The sequence below is a fragment of the Artemia franciscana genome, chromosome 13 (genome assembly GCF_032884065.1).
Source record: "Artemia franciscana chromosome 13, ASM3288406v1, whole genome shotgun sequence".
NCBI classification, from domain to species: domain Eukaryota; kingdom Metazoa; phylum Arthropoda; class Branchiopoda; order Anostraca; family Artemiidae; genus Artemia; species Artemia franciscana.
Genome location: NC_088875.1, coordinates 48,393,872 through 48,416,929, shown reverse-complemented (window position 1 = coordinate 48,416,929; position 23,058 = coordinate 48,393,872). Strand labels below are relative to the sequence as shown.

General features: G+C 35.2%; 1 protein-coding gene across 5 annotated transcripts in view; it reads left to right on the top strand.

Annotated features, from left to right (window-relative positions):
• The window catches only part of LOC136035032 (uncharacterized), a 321,337-nt gene that overhangs the window by 282,410 nt on the left and 15,869 nt on the right, over nucleotides 1-23,058 (top strand). For all 5 annotated transcript variants that reach the window (XM_065716624.1, XM_065716625.1, XM_065716628.1 and 2 more), the window contains 2 exons: nucleotides 6,120-6,200; nucleotides 20,004-20,195. In XM_065716624.1, the coding sequence (XP_065572696.1) occupies nucleotides 6,120-6,200; nucleotides 20,004-20,195 (273 nt within the window). The remainder of the gene's footprint in view (nucleotides 1-6,119; nucleotides 6,201-20,003; nucleotides 20,196-23,058) is intronic.

Below are 23,058 nucleotides of genomic sequence, written 5' to 3'. Positions count from 1 at the left end.
TTTTCATTATGAAATTTTTCTACTACAAACCATAAAAGATATACTACGTAACTAGCGATATGTTATCCGTAAATATAGAAACAATTACCAAATTTACCCAACTAATGCAAGTAAATGTCATAAACGTAAGGAAAGTAAAGCAATACAGAAGCTTTTCCTGAAGGAAAACTATTAACACAATTTAAAGGATTGATTGTTAAAAAAAACAACTGATAGATATGAACTGGCGAACATAAGTAGAAGATAGAGCATCCTAATAAGTAACTAATTACTAAAGCAAGGTGTTGAATTACTAAAGCGGATGTTGAAGAATTTCATAAAAAATTAAAAATGGCGGAATAAAAAACTTCTAAGATTTTCTGATACCAGTATATTTGCTTAAACGTTTTATGGCACTTGTTATTTACCAAGTCTATGACACTTAATTCGGAAAAGTTGGAAAAAATGAGGTATTTTTAACTTACGGACGGGTGATCGGATCTTAATGAAATTTTATATTTAGATATTTATGTTTTATTTTTTTATATTTAGGATATCGGGACTCAGAGCTATTATTTTAAATCCTGATCGGATCCGGTGACATTGGGGAGAGTTGGAGGGCGAAACCTGAAATCTAGGAAAACGCTTAGAGTGGAGAGATCGGAATCAAACTTGGTGGGAAAAATAAACACAAGTCCTAGACACGTGATTGACATAACCGGAACGGATCCGCTCTCTTTGGGGGAGTTGGAGGGGGGGGGTTGATTTGGAAAAAATAGGAAAAAGAGGTATTTTTAACTTACGAAACTCGGATCTCAATCAAATTTGATATTTAGAAGGATCTCGTAGCTCAGACCTTTTATTTTAAATCCCAGACCTATCCAATGTGGTTTGAGGGAGGTGGGGGGGACCTGAAATCTTGGAAAACGCTTAGAGTGGAGAAATCGGGATGAAACTTGGTGGGAAGAATAAGCACAAGTCCTAGATATGTTATTAACACAACCCCACCGGATCTGCTCTCTTTGGGGAGTTGGGGGTGACCTAATTTGGTTATCGGAAAAATTAGAAAAAATGAGGCATTTTTAAATTCCTAACGGATGATTGGATCTTAATGAAATTTGATATTTAGAAGGGCCTCGTGTCTCAGAGCGTTCATTTTAAATCCAGACTGGATCCGGTGACGTTAGGGGGAGTTGCAGGAGGAAGCCGGAAATCTTGGAAATCGCTTAGAGTGGAGAGATCGTGATGATGCTTGGTGGGAAGAATAAGCACAAGTCCTAGATACGCGATTGACGAAACCATACCAGACTGGCTCTCTTTGGGAGACTTGGGGAAGGGGGGTTTAATTCGTAAAATTTTTGAAAAAATTAGATATTTTTAACTTACCAACGGGTGATCAAATCTTAATGAAATTTGATATTTAGAAAGCGTGTCTCAGAGCTCTTATTTTAAATCTCTACCGGATGTGGTGATGTTGGCGGAGTTAGGGGGGAACTGGAAATCTTGGAAAATGCTTCGATTATTGAGATCAGAATGAAACTTGGTAGGAAGAATAAGCACATGTCCGAGATACGTTATTGACATAACCGGACCGGATCCGCTGTCTTTGGGGGAGTTAGGGGGATTTGGTAGCTTAGGCACTTCCAGATAAGCTAGGGCGATGAAATTTGGCAGGCGTATCAGGGACCAGACTAGATTGAATTAGAAATAGTATCTTTTGTCGATTCAACCATCTGAGGGGGAGGGGGAGGGGTGAGCAAGCGGACAAGATAGTTGAAAAGAATTTTATTTGCCCATAAAACAAATAATTGTTTCTTAAGTATGGCTTGTGGTCTAGGGGTATAATTCTCGCTTAGGGTGCTATAGGTATCAGGTTTCAATCCCGGACCACTCCAATTTTTACATGAAGAAGATCCGAAACAAGATACGTGATCAATATAGCGATCGCTAAAAGTTGGCAGGCGTATCAGGGACCAGACCAGATTAAATTAGGAATAGTCGCTTCCCCGATTTGACCATCTGAGGGGAAGTGGAAGGACGGATAATTCGGAAAAATTAAGAAAAATGAGATATTTTTAACTTATGAACGGGTTATCGGATCTTAATGAAATTTGATTTTTAGAAAAACTTCGTGTTTCAAAACTCTTATTTGAAATCCTGACCGGATCCGATGACATTGGGGGGAGTTGGGGGGACCGAAAATATTGGAAAACTATTAGAGCAGAGAGATCGTAATGAAACTTGGTGGGACCTAGTCACAAGTACCACATAAGCTCTTGGCTTTTCCGACCTCGTCACAAGTGCCATATAAGCTCTTGGCTCTTCCGACCTCGTCACAAGTGCCATATAGGCTCTTGGGGCTTGGCTCTGCCGAACTCATCACAAGTGCCATATAATCTCTTGGCTCTTCCGACCTCTTCACAAGTGCCATCTCCTTTACGGCCACCAGCGCTAATATGGCAATGCAGTTCCTCCGAACTATGATTTTTGTGTGTTATTTTCTAAAAGTGTAATCTACCTGTTTTGTTTTAGTTGATTCGCTGGAATATCTTCTTTTTTCTTGTTATGTATATTGTGCTCCATTTCATTATGTTTTTTTCTCTGTTCCTTTATTTATTATTGCTCCTTTTGCTAAAAATGGGAAATAAATTTCTTTCGTTAATTTGTAAAAACAAATTTTAGTTTTATTTATTTAATATGTAATTAGTTTTCATCATTAATATGTAATTAGTTTTCACCCATTCCTCTGTCATGCATGGGAAATCAATTTCTCGATCAACCGGCTAAACAAGACACTTGGGTTTTTTAATTTACCTTGTTTAGCATTCTTCAAAGCCCAAAGGACGCTCTGTAGTCTTTCGCTGTGTTCGAGAGGGCGGCAATTTTGGTAACTTTCATTTGTTTAAAGTTCCAATTCATTGTTCATTGTAATTTCTGTTTGTTTTGAATTTGACATAGTTTAAGCTAATTTTACTTAGTTTTAAATTCGCTCTTTACTTTCCATTGAAAAAACAAAGTTTTTTCATTTCAGTATGTTTTTTTTCATTTTATCCTGTTTTTTTCTGTTTTTTTTTTTTCATTTTAGCGATGCAAAAAGGCAGCAAATAAACAAAGTTTCTACGTATTTACCAAACAAATCTAATTTAATTTTGTTTTTCAAATGGGTGCATCTTTCTGTGTGTTTATAGTGTGTTAATATTTCTTATACTGGACAAATATATTTGAGATGGGGCGGACAAAGGAAGTATAAATCCTTAAATAATGAGGAGGGTAATGCTGAAAACAGTGGTAGTGGTAGTCTCAGCAGGGGCTACGATAGGGGCAACTGTGGTAGGAAGGAGTGTTCTGGAAAAAAACTGTTGTAGAAGTGGTTCTGGTCAGAGAAGTTCTGGTCAGGACTTTCAGAATGAAAGCAGCAGCAGTCAGTGTTTGCATTGGAAAGGTTCGCTGCACAGTGGAGGCTTTCTGCACAGATAAAATTTATATTTAGGTTGGGTTCTATGTGTAGAAGTAGCTTTCTGTCATTTGGGACTATTCCCTAAATATCTCTGAATGGTTTGGAGTCGACAAAGTTATAATCTGTACCTGTATGTACAAAGCTATGGAGCGGGATTTCAAATCCCATGGCTCCACTTGGAGCAATTAATTATACAGACTAAAAATGCTTGTTTGAATCTTTTTTTCAAGAAGCTGCGGGAAGACTCATACTGTTCCAGAATGTATCTACGATCAGTCTTAAATTAGGGTATTCGCATAGTCAGGTATCACAATACTGTGCTTCAATGCTATTGCGTAGTAGGAGTGGTCTTAGGAAGAGTAATAGAAGGGCTGGAAGCCTTTTAGTAGAGTACTAGAAGGGCTGGAGTGGTATTAGGAAGAGTAGTAGAAGCGCTGGAAGCTTTTTAGTAGAGTAGTAGAAGGACTGGAGTGGTCTTAGGAAGAGTAGTAGAAGGGTTGGAAGCTTTTTAGTAGAGTAGTAGAAGAGTAGTAGAAGGGCTGGAGTGGTCTTAGGAAGAGTAGTAGAAGCTAAAAAAGATGTATTTTTAGGCATGATGGCTCCTTCAAAGCTACGATTCACCAAATTGCAAATTTTAACTTTATTGATTAATATCTATTAACTGTTCTTGAAACAAATTATGAATGATCAAGACTTTACGGAGATGCATGGAGATTTTACGTACACATATGGAGGATGGGGTGGGTTTTTGTCACATATACCCACTTTAGGGACCTCCAATTATACAGACAAGTCTTTGTATGATTCTGAATAAATTTTTAAATAAAAAAGTCAAGTTTTTGTCTTTTTTCTGTCTTCTGTCTGTTTTATTGAGAAAAAAACATAAAAAAAATGTATTTCTAAGCAATCTAAAATGCAGTATTAAAATCTTAAATAAGCAGAAAAAAGTCAAGCATAAAATGAACATAAAGTACTATGAAACCTAATAATTAGATGAAACCTAAGACGAACAGAAATTAAACTAAATGAATAAACGAAACCCCCACACCTAAGTTTGACAAGGCATTTGATCACTGTTTGATTATTTACGATTTTGTAATTTCTGAATTCTACGTAATTTAGAATTATGATTTTGAAGTCTATGTGATTTCCGTAACCATAGCTTCTCTAGCTGTTAATCCTTTATTTGGTTTAATCAAACCATCTGAAACCCTCCTTAGGCTGGCGGAATTACTAACCGAAGAAATTCGCGGCTCTATGTAATTACTGAGTAATCTTTTAAGGATATTAACTGGCTGAATGATCTTAGAAATATATTACATGCCTGTTAATTACTTAGAAATTTACTTAGGAGCTTTTACTTAGGAATTCTTGGAAATTTTCATCAGGTTTTCGTGTTAAACAAATTTTTGTCTCCGGAATAGCATTGTAAAAAAAATCTGAAATGAGAATACATGAATATAATGAATGAGGGAAGAGGGGGGGGTTGAGTTTCGAATTAAGCTCTAAAAACAGCTGAAACATAGGTAAAAAATAGTTTTCTAAGGCAGTCTGTGTCTTAATAAGTTTTACCCATAGTTATATTTGTTTCATTTCATTTTAATCATAAATAGATAGGCAGTTTGGTCTAAGACATTATTATTCTTGGTATGTTTTCCATGGGAATAAACGGATATGCTACCGGTTCACCTCACCCCGTTGCAGCCACCAGCGATCGAACTGTAAAGAGCAAGGGATGTTTATCCATACAGCATTTTATAATCAAATTTACTTCAAAACTTAGGCGAAAAAAACATGCTAACTGAAAAACAAAATAACAGTTTTACGAAAATATATCGTAGTATATTTTACAACGTTTTATGATTTATCAAAAATCATATAAAATCATATCAAAAATCATAAAATTCATGTATATTTTGCAACGTTTTATGATTTGTCATAGAGTATTTTTCCAAAACAAAGGTAAACAAGCAATTGTCGAATCCAGATTCTCAAATCCACTTTTCCCTACCATTGCACTAGAAATGTTTTAATGGAAAGAGATACGTAAAACAAAGTGTATATCGAAGAGACAGTGGAAATTGCATGTTGAGGAGACCAATGCTTGATAATGGAAGTCACCAACTTCTCATATTTTTAGGTAATAACTCAACTGTAAAAAATAAATAAATAAAACATTAAATATTGTATGTGAAATTATGGCTCTCCCTGAAAATACACACCTTTTTATGTAGGAAGGTCACGCACCAAGAATTAATTTTTTGGGGGTAGGGCAGGGCCGTACCCAGTATTTTTTCGGGGTGGGGGAGCGGGTACACAAAAAACTTCAAAATACCCAACAAATTTTTGTTTATATGCATTTTTTGTCACGTTATTACGAGCCGGACAAACATTTTTGGGGGCTCAAATCCCCCTTGATATGGCCTTAGGGTGGGTTATATTCCCCAAAACTGATATAAGTATCGTATCATAAACTGAATCGAACCCATTTAAATCAGTGGATTATTGAGTACTCTGTTGGAATGCCCCTCCTCCTGGATTCGTGTTTGTATAAGAGACCTCTATTATCGATTAAAGCCAGAAATCACGTTCAAAATAAAACTGGATGATTCTATTAGATGGTCAAATTTATTTATTTATGTGTTTTAATTTTATAATCAGACACTTCTATGTTATATTTCAGGTTCTCCTGCTCGCCGGCCGGAGGATGCATGTCTCCCCCCCTATTTTACGGAGAGTCAAATCAAAAGTGTAACATACGTTGGTAAGTATAAAATGTTGCTTCCACCTTTTGTGTCTCAATCCTCACCTTGTGTGCTGCTTAAAAATATATGTTATTCTACAATAGCGCAAAACAATGAACTCCTATAAGGCTTATACACTAAATCATAAGAAATTACGATCCATTATAATATTTTAAATATTAACTATATAATGAATTATATCTTGAAAGCAATTGTATATGGTTATTGATCAATTCCACCTTCATTTCTTCATTTTCTTCAAGTCTTGACTTGGCTTCGAAATACGTATTCCAGTGGTTCTCTTTTTTGCTTTTTTCTTTTTTTCAAAAATGGACGGGTTCCAGAAGAAGCGTGAGATGATGGTTGACGATCCGTTTAAGTGCCTTACTTCATGTGTTAGGGACCTGTTCTGTAATTTGATTTGGTAGCTTTTAGTTTATGGTTATATACAGGGACGCATCTAGGAGAAGGTCACCGGGTTTGAACCCCTCCACTCCGATCATATTACTGACTCGTAAAGTGGTCTTACAGGCAGCAAGACTCATAACCTCCCACACTTCTAACAAAATTATTTTGACAATCCCTGTCCCACCGAACAAAAATTCTTTTTGTACCCCCCCCCCCCCCATCCCAAAAAGCCTGCCTCAGTCATTCTTGCAGTTTTCTCAGCAAACAGTTTTAATTGCGTCCTAATTAATGATTAAATAAAAACAAGTATCTTAAGATAGAAATAGGGAGCAACATTATGCTTAAAACGAACAGGAATTATTCCGTATATGAAAGGGACTGTCCTCTCCTCAATCCCTCTGTCGCCAGGCTAAAATTTCTAGTGCTTTAAAAAAGCTTTTTATTCCAAATGAACGGCCCTTATGTTCAATTAATCGCCCTAGAAAAATTGGGACTCAAAAGTCAAATTTTGGGACAAAGCGTAAAAGCGAGAGATTGAGGAGAGGACAATCCCCTCAAATACAGGATAGCTTCTAGTAATTTCCAATTTTAATGTCGCTCCGTAGAAAAGTTTGTTCTTCTTAATTTGATTTCTGATCGTTTTGCTAATCAGACTGGAAAACCCATCCCCCCTCTCCGGGGAAAATTACTCCCAGAAAATTACCCCGGAGAATATCCCCCTTGAAAAATCTCCACATATTTCCCAATAACAAATCCCATATGTAAATAATCGGCAAATTTCATAAATTATAGCCCTTTCCACAGGAGCTGTGGGGGGGGGGTCAAGTCATCCTTAGAGGCATAGTTATTGAACTTTCCAGCGATGCAGAATCAAATGACTATGTCAGAAATGTCTTTGGAGGAAAAGGGAGTGTGAGAGGAAGGATAGTTGCCCTCCAATCTCTTTTGGTCGCTTGAAAAGGGCATTAGAACTTTTAATTTCATTTCGAATGATTCCTCATCCGGTCTTTTAGGAGTGTCGGGTTCGATACCATTACCCCTGTAAGAAGCAAGAACGAAACAGCAAATAAACATTCATCTGTGATGTTTTTTCTGGTTGAACATAAAGAAAATCCACATTTTATAGATATAGGGGCTTGAAACCTCTATAGTAAGGGTTCTCTGAAATGCGGAATGTTTCGATGTGATCTTCATTAATTTAATTCATTAAATGGGTTGACTTTCTGGGAAATACCCCCCCCCCTCCTTTTTTTGAAAATCGGACAGATTTTTTCAGGCTTGAAGCTCTTGATATGTAACATTAGACTTATTGAATTTTATTTCCTATAAGAGAGAAAAACGGGTTCTATTAAAAGAAATAAAACACATCAACAACAAAATCCAAAGTTTATAAATCTCGTATGGGTAGACATCACCCTTTACAAAAACTTAAATATACAGTTACCACCAGCCATCCTTACCCCCCCCCCCTCAAAAAAAGAATGAATAAGCAATAAATAATAATAACAATGAATAAAAATAAAATTAGTTAATTAATTTTTAATAAATATTCAAAACCTAACCGGATACCAAAGACACAAAATTAAAAATCATTATTCTATTCTATCTCTTTGTCCCCCTCCTAAAAAAAAAAAGAAAAAAAATTATCACAATCACTCGAGAGAAAATTCGCTCAGCAGGGATTAAAGTTCAAATGTAGACAAATGGTGTTCTTTCAGTTTACTGCGAAATTCATTTAGCCCAAGAATTATCGAAACAGCCTGAGGTAATGCTTCCCACACCCGAGGGCGAACATGTCCGATGGAAAAAACAGATCGCTGTGTAATAACCTGAGGTCGCCGAACTAGCGGCGGTGCTCTAGTCGGGTAATAATGGAAATTAACACCATCTGTAAACATTTTACTTTTTTTCGTTTTTGATTATTAATTGCTATCAAATCTTCTTGTTTTAGAGTTTCGATTGCTATTAGTCAGAGTCGCTCCATACCCTGCTGGTTATCACGAATCGTGTGAAAAATAAGAGGAATTATTGAGGCATTGCTCCAAGAACGTACCCGAGATTTTTTTTAGGGGTGGGGAGGGAGATAAAAAAAAACATTAAAAAGTGCACCAAAAATTATTTTATCTTCATTGTTTTATGTTTTTACGAGTTAGACAAACATTTTAGGGGGAGGTCAAACCTTAACTCCCCACCCTGGATACGGCCTTACGTTGCCTACTGAAACTTAAGTTCATCACTTTAGTGTTACGTTGAATAATTGTCACACATAAAAAGCAGCTCGTCATTTTAAAGAATATTATTCTAATTGACTTCATACTTTTTTCTGGACATTTAGTCACAAAGCAACAGAGAGTTTAGTTGTAAAAAATGTTGATACTCGGAAATTTTTACTGTTTTTACATGTTCAAAATTTAACAAAAGGGTGGGTTATATGGTAGTTCTGATGTACGATTGAGGAATAAGTTTATTGTCCTACAAAATACTTTACAGAAACACACCAATGGAATTAAGGCACAGTTTTTAACTCAAAATATACAGGACCTCATTCAAATCATTTTCCCGTTGATTTTGTTTGTACCATTAGTATCTTCAAATTAGTCAAAAATCTTCAATTAGTATCATTGAATTAGTATTAAGTATATAGCATTAAGTATTTAGTATTAAGTATTAGTATACATTGAATTAGTATTCAATTAGCACTTGTAAATTAGTATCTTCAATTAGTACCATTTTGTTTGTGCCCTATTAGTATCTTCAAATTTATTGGAAGCTTTTTCATTCCTGATATTTCGCAATTCCATTTCGATCCTTCTTCTCCTATTATGGGCTATTAAGGCCCAAAGGATATCCTATATCATTGAGAACCTGAGCACGCTTAGTTATTTTTGTTTTGAATAGCCGATCATTATTACAACTATAAACTCTAAGTGTTTTCTATTGCAAATTGCCGTTTGTTCTAAAAACCTATTAAAAAAACAATTATCGTCAGAAAAAACACAAGTGTTTACAACCGACAAGGCACTAAAAATCTCACAGGAAAGCTCCATTAAATCAAAGAACCTGACGTTTTATGACGGTAATAAAGATCCCTGGAAACATATCCCTTTGAAGGATATCCCTTAATGTATCCTGAAATCAGGATATAGAAGGAAAGATAAGGAAAAGTCTGTATCATCAAAAAATACCAATCGAATAAAAATATAGAATGTCTGATTCAATTCGTATTGGACAAAAGAAATATGGCTTTATTTTTATCCCTTAGAAATTGATAGGGAAAAAAGCTACTTCCAGAACTGGAAATGTTTAGCTCCAGTTCCAGAACTGGAAATAATTTATTGGTCATTCGATATCCAAAGTCTGGGAACTCTTGTAGACTGCAACATGTAGCAAAATAACAGAAATATTGCTTTATTCATTTATGGCTTCCTCGTTTCTGAACCTCTTTAGTGTCATGACCCCCCTCCCTAATAAAACCAATTCTAGCCTAATTGTCTGTCTTGTAATTAGAATTTAGTTATGTCACTAGATATTGATAAATATTTATTAATTTTTCCGAGGTTTATCTTTGAAGATATTTGTGCTTTCGGTTGAAGACTTCTTAAAAAATTAATCATTTTTTTTTTCGACTGTGTCCCCTTATATATGGAAGGATGGCCCCTTAAATTCAGAAATGGCTTGAGGGTTGGATTTTAAGGCATCAGTTACGGTAGTTCCGTGTGATGTTTTGTTTAAATAAAGAAAAATTTAATTTTCTTTCATGAAATTTTTTTTTCATGAAATATTTTAACCATTCATTATTTTCGAAACGGCCCCTTTTTGTGGTATACCACTCAGTTGCTGTCTGACATTTGAAACAAAATAAAATCCCCCTGAAAACGTCTGTACACTTCCCAATAACCATTACTATATGTAAACAATGGGCAAAGTTCATAACCTGGAGCCCTTCCCCCAGGGACTGTGGGGGGAATGAATAGTTCTCAAAGACATGTTTATTTGTTTTTTGACTATGCTCAATAGAATGGCTATCTTAAAATTTTGATCTGGTTGCTACGGGAAAACTTGAGCATAGGAGAGGGCCTAGTTGCCCTCCAATTTTTTGGTCACTTAAAAACGACACTAGAACTTTTAATTTCCATTAGAATGAGCCCTCTTGTGACATTCTTGGACCACTGGGTCGATAGATCACCCCTGTGGAAGAAAAAAAAAACAAGCATCCGTGATCGTTCTTCTGGCAAAAAATGCAAAATTCCACATTTTTGCAGATAGGAGCTTGAAACCTTTACAGTAGGTTCTCTGATATGCTGAATATGATGGTGTAATTTTCATTAAGATTCTATGCCTTTTTGGTGGTTGTTCCCCCTTTTTTCGGAAATAAGGCAAATTTTCTCAGGCTCGTAACTTTTGATGGGTAAGACTAAACTTTATGAAACTTATATATTGAAAATCAGCATAAAAATGCGATCCTTTTGATGAATTCTGTTTTTAGAGTTTCAGTTACTATTGAGCCGGGTCGCTCCGTACTACACTTCGTTCGAATTGTTTGATAAATCCCTACGCTAGGGAAAAAATTTTTAGTTTTTGCCATATTACCTGCATAAGCATTCTGAAAGGCATCCTAAACTAATAAATTAAATTAAACAAAAAACTGAAAAAATACAAAAACATATCTACATAAACATTGATTGAAGCATCCTAAACCGATTAATTTTTTTTAAAGACAATCACCTTCTCCCAAACACAACCAGGGTAACAACCACTAACCAAATACAACTCCATCCACCTCCACTGCTTTAACCCCCTCCCCCAGCCACCTTCCCCCCAAAAAACAGCAACAACAAAACAAAACCAACAATTAATTCCCCAAGAAATGCCCTTTTTAATCCGTTTTTAAACCTTTGGAAGTGTTCAGCCGCCCTAACGCTTACAGGAAGTGAATTCCATACAGAAGGGCCAAGACACTTTGAAGTAAAACCAGATTTCATACTATTTTCTATTTCCACAATCAAGTTATCATGTCTTGTTGTATCAGGCTCATGAACAAAACTTCTGAACCGCTAAAACTCATTAAAAGTTTCCGGGACTAAATTATGCACAGAATTATGCACAAACATCGCCTCCTGATAGTCCCTTATCTGTCCAACATTGAGTAGCCTTAGAGACTTGAAGGATGTGCTGGTGTCTTTCGCATTTTTTACGTACTTCCCAATTATTCTTACTGCTTTATTTTGTAGAATTTACACACGCTTGTAATTAACATAAAAGTTGCTCTTCCACACCGCATCCATATGAAATAGGACCTATACGGGTGGATTATTGCAAAATATGTAGATCGAAGAGTACTTTCTGGCAGAATATGCGTCAGTTTTCTGAGAATGTCTACTCCTCGTGAAATTTCTGCGGAAATAATGTCCCTATGATGCTTCCAGTAGTGACTTTACTTGTACAATTGTACCACTTGTACCACTACTTTAGCTTTTGCTACTGAATCATCAACATGTTTTGCAAATACTGTTAGTGCAGTATCATCCACAAAGGAAGTAATTCATATATCCTCCAGATAAAAGCGCATCATATTCACTTAAAATAGATAAAGTAAATGGCCCCGTACAGAGCCCTGAGGCGCACCACTTTTCACAGGACAAGACGATGAGACGACAACATCTAGAACAACTTTAAGGGACCGTGACGATACCGTACCGTGAATATAGCTGCCAAACCATCTTAGACAAACTACATTTATTCCAAGATTTATCATTCGATGAAACAACAGTTGGTAGTCAACCTTGTGACACGCTTTTCTAATGTCAATGAGAATAGACATAGGTATGGTACCTGAGTTTAATGCACAGTTATCGCTTTGAACCAGAACCGAAAGGCGTACATCGTAGAGTGACCCTTACGAAACCCAAGCTGTGTCATACTCAAAAGCCTATTCATCTGAAGTAAATCATTGAGCCGTCTATATACCACTTCCTTCACTATCTTTGAAATATAGAATTGATATGGATTTCCAGTTTTCTATATCTGTCTTGCTATATAGAAAACACCTTTGTGAAGGGAAATGGTTTTCACCGCCTTAAGCTGCACCGGAAAACTTCCCTTTCCTAGGGAAAGATTAATGATAAAATCTAGACAGGGAAGAATATATCGTAATATTAAGCAAGTAAATACTTATTACAACTCCTATAATGTTCAATGTTATGTATTATGTAGTACTAGCCAAGAAGGCCCGCTTCGCAGACGTCCCGACTTGTAGAAAGTTCATTTACTGGGCATTTAGCCACCTGTGTCGACTCGCTTCCATCGAAACAAATTGCAATCAACGCTCCTAACAAACGGGTCCTTTCTCTAATTAGGGCACCCGGGCCCTTGGATTTACGCTTTTGGCTCATGCCTTATGCCCTTTCAGGATCCTTTCACCTCCCTCCCCTCGATTTGCTCAATACGTTTGGCGGTTAGCACTCACGCGGGCTCTTGCTTTGGTTGGGCCTCTCTTGTATGCACATAGAGATGTCCTGCTCGAAAATATCATATACTATTCAGAAGAAGAGTCACATAAAGAAAATATGAAGAATTATTTTGTGACGCCCTTCGCTTGCAGAAAGCCCTCTGTGAAAGTTTTTGTTGCCTTCCTCCGCTCACTACGGTCGGCAACTTGGCCTTCAGCCTCTCAAATAGTTCTTGCCTCGGTTGCCTGAGCCTTAGATTTTCAGGTACCACTCTCTAAGAAGACCAGGCCTGCCTTGATCCCTTCATTGGCTCGAAGTGAGAAATATTTTATTTTATCTCCTTAAAAAAAACTTATGATACCAATTCGTATGATTTTACTTACTACTGATCGTTTTTATAAACGACGGGAATTATTGCCAGGACAGAATATTCGAACATTTTCTCTTTTCTACTATTAAATAAAAAAAAACAAGTTTTTTCAACTGAAAGTAAGGAGTGACATCAAAACTTAAAACGCACAGAAATTATTTCGTATATGAAAGAGGCTGCTTCCTCATCAACGCCCCGCTCTTTACGCTAAAGTTTTTTACTGTTTTAGAAAGAAGAATTGAGAGAAAGAGTCAAACTTTAGCGTAAAGAGCGGGGCATTGATGAGGAAGCAGCCTCTTTCATATACGAAATAATTTCTGTGCGTTTTAAGTTTTGATGTCACTCCTTACTTTCAGTTGAAAAAACTTGTTTTTTTTTATTTAATTTCTGAACGTTTTTGAATCAATGCATGTTTTGATTTTGGCTTTCCGCAGAGGAATAATCAAAACGAAATTTGCATATTTTTTTTGGGGGGGGGGGGCTAAATGCCTTTCTCATAATTTTGATCGAATGATTTTGAGAAAAAAAGAGCGGGGGCGAAGCCTAGTTGCCCTCCGATTTTTTGGTTAATTAAAAAGGCAACTAGAACTTTTAATTTTTTACGAATCTTTTTATTGGTAAAAGATTTACGTAGCTTATAAATTAGCTTACGTAAAGAATTTTTGTATTCTCATGTTTTTATTACATATATGAGGGGATTCGCCCCATCGTCAGTACCTCGCTCTTTACACTAAAGCTTAAATTTTATCCCAATTCATTAAGAATGACCCCTGAATCACAAAAGCCGTAGAATAAATAGTTGAAATTACTAAAAATACTTTAGCGTAAAGAGCTAGGTATCATAAGGAGGTGAGCCCCTTATATGGGTAATAATTTCTGTTTGTTTTAAGTTTTATTGCTGTTCCTTACTTCCAGCTGAAAAAGCTTTTTCACATTTATTTTTTAATTTTTTTTTTAAATAATGCTAGTAAATCCTGCTCTCCCTTCATGGAAGTTTTCTTTTCCCATGACAAATTCTCGATGGAAAGTTCCCCCAGCATATCCCCCTCTTCTCAATCCCTCCCCCCAACCAAAAAAATCCTCCTGAAAACGCCTGTATACTTCCCAATAACCATTACTATATGTAAGCACAGGTCAAAGTTTGTAACTTGTTGCCCCTCCCACGGGGACTGTGGGGGAGTAAGTCGTCCCCAAAGACATAGTTATAAGGTTTTTCGACTACGCTGAATAAAATGGCTATCTCAGAATTTTGATCCGTTGACTTTGGGAAAATAATTAGCGTGGGAGGGGGCCTAGGTGCCCTCCAATTTTTTTGGTCACTTAAAAAGGGCACTAGAACTTTTCATTTCCGTTAGAATGAGCCCTCTTGCAACATTCTAGGACAACTGGGTCGATACGATCACCCCTGGGGAAAAAAAAACAAAAAAAAAACAAAAAAACAAATAAACACGCATCCGTGATCTGCCTTCTGGCAAAAAATGCAAAATTCCACATTTTTGTAGATAGGAGCTCGAAACTTCTACAATAGGGTTCTCTGATACGCTGAATCTGATGGTGTGATTTTCGTTAAGATTCTATGACTTTTAGGGGGTGTTTCCCCCTATTTTCTAAAATAACGCAAATTTTCTCAGGCTCGTAACTTTTGATGGGTAAGACTAAACTTGATGAAACTTATATATTTAAAACCAGCATTAAAATGCGATTCTTTTGATATAGCTATTATTGGTATCAAAATTCCATTTTTTAGAGTTTTGGTTACTATTGAGCCGGGTCGCTCCTTACTACAGTTCGTTACCACGAACTGTTTGATATATGTATATATATATATATATATATATATATATATATATATATATATATATATATATATATATATATATATATATATATATATATATATATATATATATATATATATATATATATATATATATATATATATATATATATATATATATATATATGTATATATATATATATATATATATATATATATATATTACCAATGTAAAATTTCCCACATGAACACGGGACTCTGTAGACACCACTACCCATTATTGGGTCAGTTTTATCCTTTCCCAAATTGAAAAAATGTTCCACTTTTTGTTCAGTTTTGAAAGAAACGGAGAGATTATGTTTTTTTCTAAGTTTGTCTCTGAGTTTCGAGACGCATGGTGATGTTTTGAAAGTTTTGTTCTCAATTGTCAGAGTAACTGAATCAAGGGGGACGGGTTCCCTATTTTCCTGTATTACCTCTGTTAATCGTCTATCTATTATATGTTCAATTAGATTGGTCGAGTAGCCATTGCAGAATAGAATATCTTTAACGTAATTTAATTCAGGTTTTACATGATCACGTGAACAAATTTTTTCTTAACTCTGTCAACTAAAGAAATTACTATCCCTCTTTTCATAGAAGGAGGGTGTAGATTGAGTACGAAATTTAGATAGCGATCACTTTGGGTCGGCCTTGTATCTCTTTATGTCTCTTAGTAATTTCTTTATTTAAAAAAAAAACATAATCTCTCTGTTTCTTTCAAAACTGAACAAAAAGTGGAACCTTTTTTCAACTTGGGAAAGGATAAAACTGACCCTATAATGGGTAGTGGTGTCTACAGAGTCCCGTGTTCATGTGAGAAATTTTACATTTGTAGAACCATCAACAACTAGGGGAACGTCTGCATGGACACAAAATTTCAATAGATAAGTCCCTGAGATTTGCAAATAGAAGCAGGATAGAAACAGGAGATAAAGCTGAATTTATAACAACTTAATATTAAAAGACTTTATAAATATTTTCGTCCAGTCTAATTTAAGACAACCTGTCCGCATAACTAATTAAAACCAAAATTGCAGACCGGTGAAATCCATTGCAAGGCGAAGAATATTTATTCAATCAATTGGTTAATTCTCTTTTTATTGATTCTGTTTTTTTTTTCTTGTTTTTTTTGCTTCAGTGTATTTTCCCCTTCTCTTCAAATTCACTTCGGAAGGTTAGATTTTGTTGATGTTGTTTTTTTTTTTTTTTTTTTTTTTTTTTTTTTTTTTTTTTTTTTTTTTTTTTTTGCACTGAGGACGACTTAGCGGAAGTCCTTGTCAAAATATTTGCTTGTTTTTCGTCTTTATAATTTGCTACTGGCTGGCAAAATCCTCGTTTTCTCACTTATTTGATTTTATTTTTCATTTATTTTATCCTTTCCTGTTAAATCAAACATTTTGTGGTAACAAGCCTTAAGTAAGGAGCAACCCGGCTCAATAGTAACCAAAACTCTAAAAAAAATTATGAATTTTGATACCAATAGATACACAAAAAGAATCATATTTTTATGCTGATTTTAAATATATAGGTTTCAACAACTTTAGTCCTACCCATCAAAAGTTACGAGCCAGAGAAAATTTGCCTTATTTTTGAAAAAAGGGGGAAACACCCCTAAAAATCATAGAATCTTAATGAAAACATCAAACTCAGTGTATCAGAGAACCCTACTGTAGAGGTTTCAAGCTCCTATCTGCACAAATGTGGAATTATGTTTTTTTTTACCAGAAGAAAGATCACGGATGCGTGTTTACTTGTTTCTTTGTTTTTTTGTTGTTTTTTTTTTGCTTTTTTCCAGGGGTGATCGTATCAACCAAGTGGTCCAATAATTTCGTGAGAGGGCTCATTTGAACAAAAATTAAAACTTCTAGTGCCCTTTTTAAGTGACCAAAAAATTTGGAGGGCAACTAGGCCCCCTCTGACGCTCATTTTTTTCCCAATGTCACCGGATCAATATTTTGTGATTGCCATTTTGTTCAATATAGTCGAAAGATCTAATAACTATGTCTTTGAGGACGACTTAATCCCCCATAGTCCTCGGGGGAAGGGCTGCAAGTTATGAACTTCGCCTATTGTTTACATATATTATTTGTTATTGATAAGTATGCAGATGTTTTCAGGGGGATTTTTTCTAGTGGTGGGGATTGGGTTTCGTGCGAGGATCTTTCCATGCAGGAGTTTTCATGGGGTAAGATAATCTCCATGAAAGGGCGCTGGATATCCTGCATTGTTTAAAAAACGATTAGGAAATAAATTTAAAAAAAAGTTACTTTAACTGAAAGTAAGGAGTAACATTGAAACTTAAAACGATCAGAAATTATTACCTATATGAGGGGTTTCGCCCCTCGTCAACAACTTGGTGTTTACGTTGTTGTAATTTCAAAATAGCTATTTATTCTAATTAAACGGCCTTTGTGATTCAGGGGTCATTCTTAAGCAATTGGAACAAAAATCGAACTTTAGCGTAAAGAGCGAGGTATTGACGAGGGAGCGAACCCCCTCATATTACTTATATGATGAAGTTCTTCCCCTCGTCAATATCTTCCTCTTTATGCTGAAGTTCAAATTTTGTAAAATAATGGCCGATATAAGTAATAACTTACTTGTGTAATTTTCCGGCCAATCTTAGCATTTAATTTTACCTAAGCAGCTTCATAACTATGATTTTTCTGTTCGTTTAAAGTTTTAATGCCACTCCTTACTTTCAGTTAAAGAACTTTTTTCTAATTTAATTTAATAAAGCCCAAGGTATTGAGGTTTGAAGTAACAAGTACAGTTAAAATCTGAATGTGTGAATATGTTAACTGCACAACATAACCTTAAAAAAATTCGTAAAACAGCTAATTTCTATTGGAAAAGAACACTGTATGCAGTTATGCAGTTTTTGTTTCTAGCAAACATCAAACTAAAAAAAATAGAAACGTGGGAAAAAATCAGCAAAAAAATAAGCTAAAAACCCATGGTACCGAAGAACTTTAGAAGTTGTGGTTTGCTTTTGAAGACGTAGTTTCCTTTGAGAATGAACAGACTGATAATTTTGAATTTTTATGACAGTATTTTCAAGTGTAGGTAATTAGTTTTACGGTTAAACGTAGCAAAATTGATAAGAATATGATACTGTCTCAATTCTTCATAGTTTTTAAACACTCGAAAAAACAATTCTTAGAAATTACAGTTTTCAAGTACGAATTGACCTAAGAAACGCCCAGGAGCCATATTTTTTTTCATGTCTACTAGTATTACTGCTAACAATTCACTGCAGAACCATGCCGATGAGGCCAATACAGTTACGTATGCTCCACCTCCATGCTAATATATTCAAAGCCTCCGTCTTTATCCCTTCCCAGGAAGTTCCTACTTCCCTTAAATCTTTCTTTACGACATCCTCCCGTCCCAACCACAGACGACCTACTTTCCGTTTAGCCCTAGACGGTTCGCCGAAAAGAACAATCTTCGCCAATCTGTCAACCCTCATCCGCAGAACGTCTTCCTTGCAGACTTATCTTCCTATTCTACCAAACTTTTTTCAATTGAGAAAAAATACCCCGAGCCTTGGCTATTGTACTTATAGCATCTTCAATGCTCCTACCGTCTTAACTAATAATACCAGCAAGGTAAGTATAGCTGTCCACTTGTTTAATCTTTTCGGTGCCCAACGTTACCTTTTCATCTTCACTTATTCCTAGCCTTAGCGAGTTAGTCTTCTTAACATTAATAATCTGCCCTATTCTAGCACCCTGAACTCGCAAACCTCTAAAAGCTCATTCATTTTTCTTACACTTTAATGTAGGATGCTTAAGTCATCAATATAATCTAAGTCAGGGAAATTTCTTCCTCCCCATATAACTACCTGTTCTCCCATTGCCTTTCCCTTACTCCTCAAAAAAAGTCTATCAAAGCGATCCATATAAACGGGGATAGAACACAACCCTGTTTAACTCCTGATTTAATACGAAAGCAGCTGCGAACATCATTTCCTACCTTAACCGCAGCAGTATTATTCTCGTACATAGCACTAATCCATGACACCAAAAAATTATTTTTATTTCAATGGTATTTTAATGGTTTTTAGCATAAGCGGGTGTAACTGAATTAAGCCCCATTATTACCAAAAAAAAAAAAAAAAAAAAAAAAAAAAAAAAAAAAAAAAAAAAAAAATCATTTCCTACCTTAACCGCAGCAGTATTATTCTCGTACATAGCACTAATCCATGACACCAAAAAATTATTTTTATTTCAATGGTAATGGCAAAAAAAAAATCATTTCCTACCTTAACCGCAGCAGTATTATTCTCGTACATAGCACTAATCCATGACACCAAAAAATTATTTTTATTTCAATGGTATTTTAATGGTTTTTACCATAAGCGGGTGTAACTGAATTAAGCCCCACTATTACAAAAAAAAAAAAAATAGAGCATAAACCTGCAGAGACTAGTAATAAAATCTCGTCAAGTTGTATCCTTCCAGGTCGACTTTTTCTTTTCCCTTTTAAAGCCTGGCGTTTATTTTCATCCATCATAACTGTAATATAGGAAACTGCAGCTCTGTTGTTCTTGTCTCCCTATTTCCTTGCCTTGTTTTATTTTTCCATGCTTTGATCTACTTTACTCTTAGTCAGGTATAAGCTAAGAAGGAGATAAACTTCAAAGTCAAATGAATAACCTATAAACACATAAATAAAGGGAATTAATCTTTATATCTCAAGTCATTTCCTGCAGATACGGTTGGCCGAGAAAGGTCTACATATCAAGCACTAATGATCCCCTTCTCCATTTCAGCTTCTTCTATCCCTGCTACATCCTGTCCTAATTCAGGGAAGCATATTGTTACTTGGCAACATCGAGATCTGGGATTTGATCAGGGATCTAGTTGTACCGAACAGGGAGTTCAGAGTTTTGAAGTTGGCTGTAGAAGTTCCGAAATGGTCGACATGAAAGGAAATTGCAATCTTATTTCTCGAGCTTCTGATGGTAAGACGGACATTCTTCCCCCTTTGATGCGCTATTATATATTGTGGGTAACCTATTTCCAGGTTGTCTTCTATCTTATTACTCCTTTAATAGATTCATCTATTTTTAAAGACAAAGGAAAGTGCTAAAGATTTAAGAGTGTTACTTGTGAAAAACAGAAGTTAAATACATAAATATTTACTTTGAAATATATAATAAATATGGAAGGTGAATATTCCCTCCTCTGTCAGAACCTGGGATGCAAAACTTTAAACTGTACAGGCCTGACGAAGAAGAGTTTTATGTTCTTTCTTATGGTCATAATGGGCGTCAAAGCGGAAGGCAAAAATGGATTAAGGGAAGGCACTTAATCAGGATTAAGTTTATGTCATAATGCATGTCAAGACTGGTTAAACAATATTTTTTGGGGACCATAGGTCAAGCGAACTTTAAAAAAAAGTGAAAAAAATACTTTGTCAGTAATATACTGAATGATGAACGTCTGTTATGAAATTTCGCGACTTAAATAAAGGCTGTTAATAAAGGGGTAAAGATAAAGGGTTCGTGCCAAATTTAGTTGTGAAATTTATTCTAGGTAATGTATATAGTGAAGCACCTACTACAGGTGTTCTACTTTTTTGCCGGCACTCTTGTCGACGTGCTGCCTGTAAGCACGACAGTGCATCAGATGGAGTTTTGTTTTAGTTTTAACTAGTGAAGCTCTAAGAGTTGTGTAATCGTTGGGTGTGCTGTCAGTAGATGGTTTTCTGAGGATTTTTTTTGGGGGGGGAAATTAATGATTTGATGTCAATATTGTTTTCCTGAAAGTTATAAATTTGTAAAATATCTAGTGTGAACTCTTTATTTTTCCATTTATTTTGTTTATTTGTATTTATTTTCTGAACTTATTTATGGTTTATTTTATTCAGTTCTTTATTACTATTTATTTTATCTCTAAAGTTTTCTTTGCATTAACTTCACTTTCTTACTTCATGACTTTTAGAAAGCTTTGTGTCACGTTGTGTGTAATTTAAGTCTAAATCATGTTTTTTGCCAGTGTGTACTCAGTGCGTTTCCTTATTGTCAAATTAACAATTTATGGTTTGTTAGATGAAAAGCAAATTAAAATAAAATAGGAAGCTATTAAACAAAAGATAAATAGGAATACCAGTGACTGAGTGCTGTTAAATGAAGAATATGATGTATTTTAGGAATCTGGATATATTTTAAATAGGACTGATAATGAGTGAGTGGTATTAAGTGAATATTATGCAATATAGTAAAGAAACTTGGATGTCTCTCATGTTTACACTAGCTATGTTGGTATTTGTATGATCAAGTTGTTCACGCATTGATGCACTGTAAACCGGTTTCTATCGCAGTTTTTTCAACTTACCATGAGAAAAGACAGAGAGTTGACAGAATGGGAAATGTATAATCTTGGCTATATATTGGCTCACTAGGGGTGGGGCAAAGTATTTAGACAATGTGAAGTTAGAAAAAAAAATTTACTTTATAATATCACAATAATTGTGGCTAACACATTTTGGATGCAGACCCGCTGTACTTTACCCCCCCCCCCCAATTTGCAGATATATATCCTAAATCTGCTTTCAAAGTATGTTATTTTTATCATATTTAGGTATATTTTATTAGGATTAACCTAACTTCACTTCTTGAGCTACACGAGGTATATGATGCAAGTGCCGCTATGTCATAGCAATGAGAGGGTCGTTCAAAAGCCTAAACGAATAATTCAACTTTGTTCATTTTTTAGATTCCTGGGTCAAATCACTTGGTTTAACCTTGCCTTTTACCTTCGTAAGATCACATTGTCTTTTCGCCTTGGAAGAATAAAATAAATCCAATAAATAAGATTTTTATTTACGAATTTTGAAAAAAAAACAACACCAAATGACTGTCTTCTGAAATTTTATTTGGTGCTAGGCGTAAAAATATCCTGCTTGACATCTACTTCTAGAACCCCCCCCCCCCCTACCCCAGTAAGAAAATCCGCAATATTTGTGAAAACACGCTAAATGTGCAGAAGTATACCTATTTGGCCTTACAGTCAAATTTTGTTTCGTATCAGCTCCCCTCACGAGTAATCCTTAGGTTTCTTCTGTTGGCTGTACACACCTATTGATCAAATCAATAAAAAATCAAAACTATGGGAACTGTATGAAAACTATGAAAAACGACTACAAATCTAACTTCGAGGGATAAAAATATGTTCCTTTAAGCCAATGTCAGATATGGTGTTTAAAGATATGAAGTATGGTACTTAGGAAATCAATAAAACCAATGAAAAAGGCAAATTTCCATAAGATATTCCTTTTTCCTATATTTCATGAAACTCCAGAATATATGAATACGATCCCAATTCTTCTCTACGGAAACCAAAAGAACGTTAACGTCCATGGAAGTTTTATATATTAAAAAAAGCGATCATAATTTCTAATTCTTGCTTTAAAGTATGACAGGAACATATATCTTGCGTTGATTTATTGTAAAATATTTGCATATTTTATGTACATTTTATCATTCTTTGGAAAGGCTCTGTGGAGACGATTTTGCAGAATTAATGGATCTTTTTTCAGCGAATTGAATACTGATATTCTGGAAGAGTCTTCTTTATTCTGCTTGAAAGCCATTATGTTTAGTTATTCTCATAAATATCATTTTTATCAAAGATTTTATCATTCAGGAGTGTTACATGACCTCCATTCTGAAGGGATACTAACCCATTTTCCTGGAAGTTCTCAAGGTTGGAGGTTGGAGAAAGTTCAAATTCTTTTGTCTAGTTATTTTTAATTGTTAAGTAATCACTTGCATGAAGACAAATTTTTTGGTCCAAAAATTTTTTGGAAACGAATAAACGAAT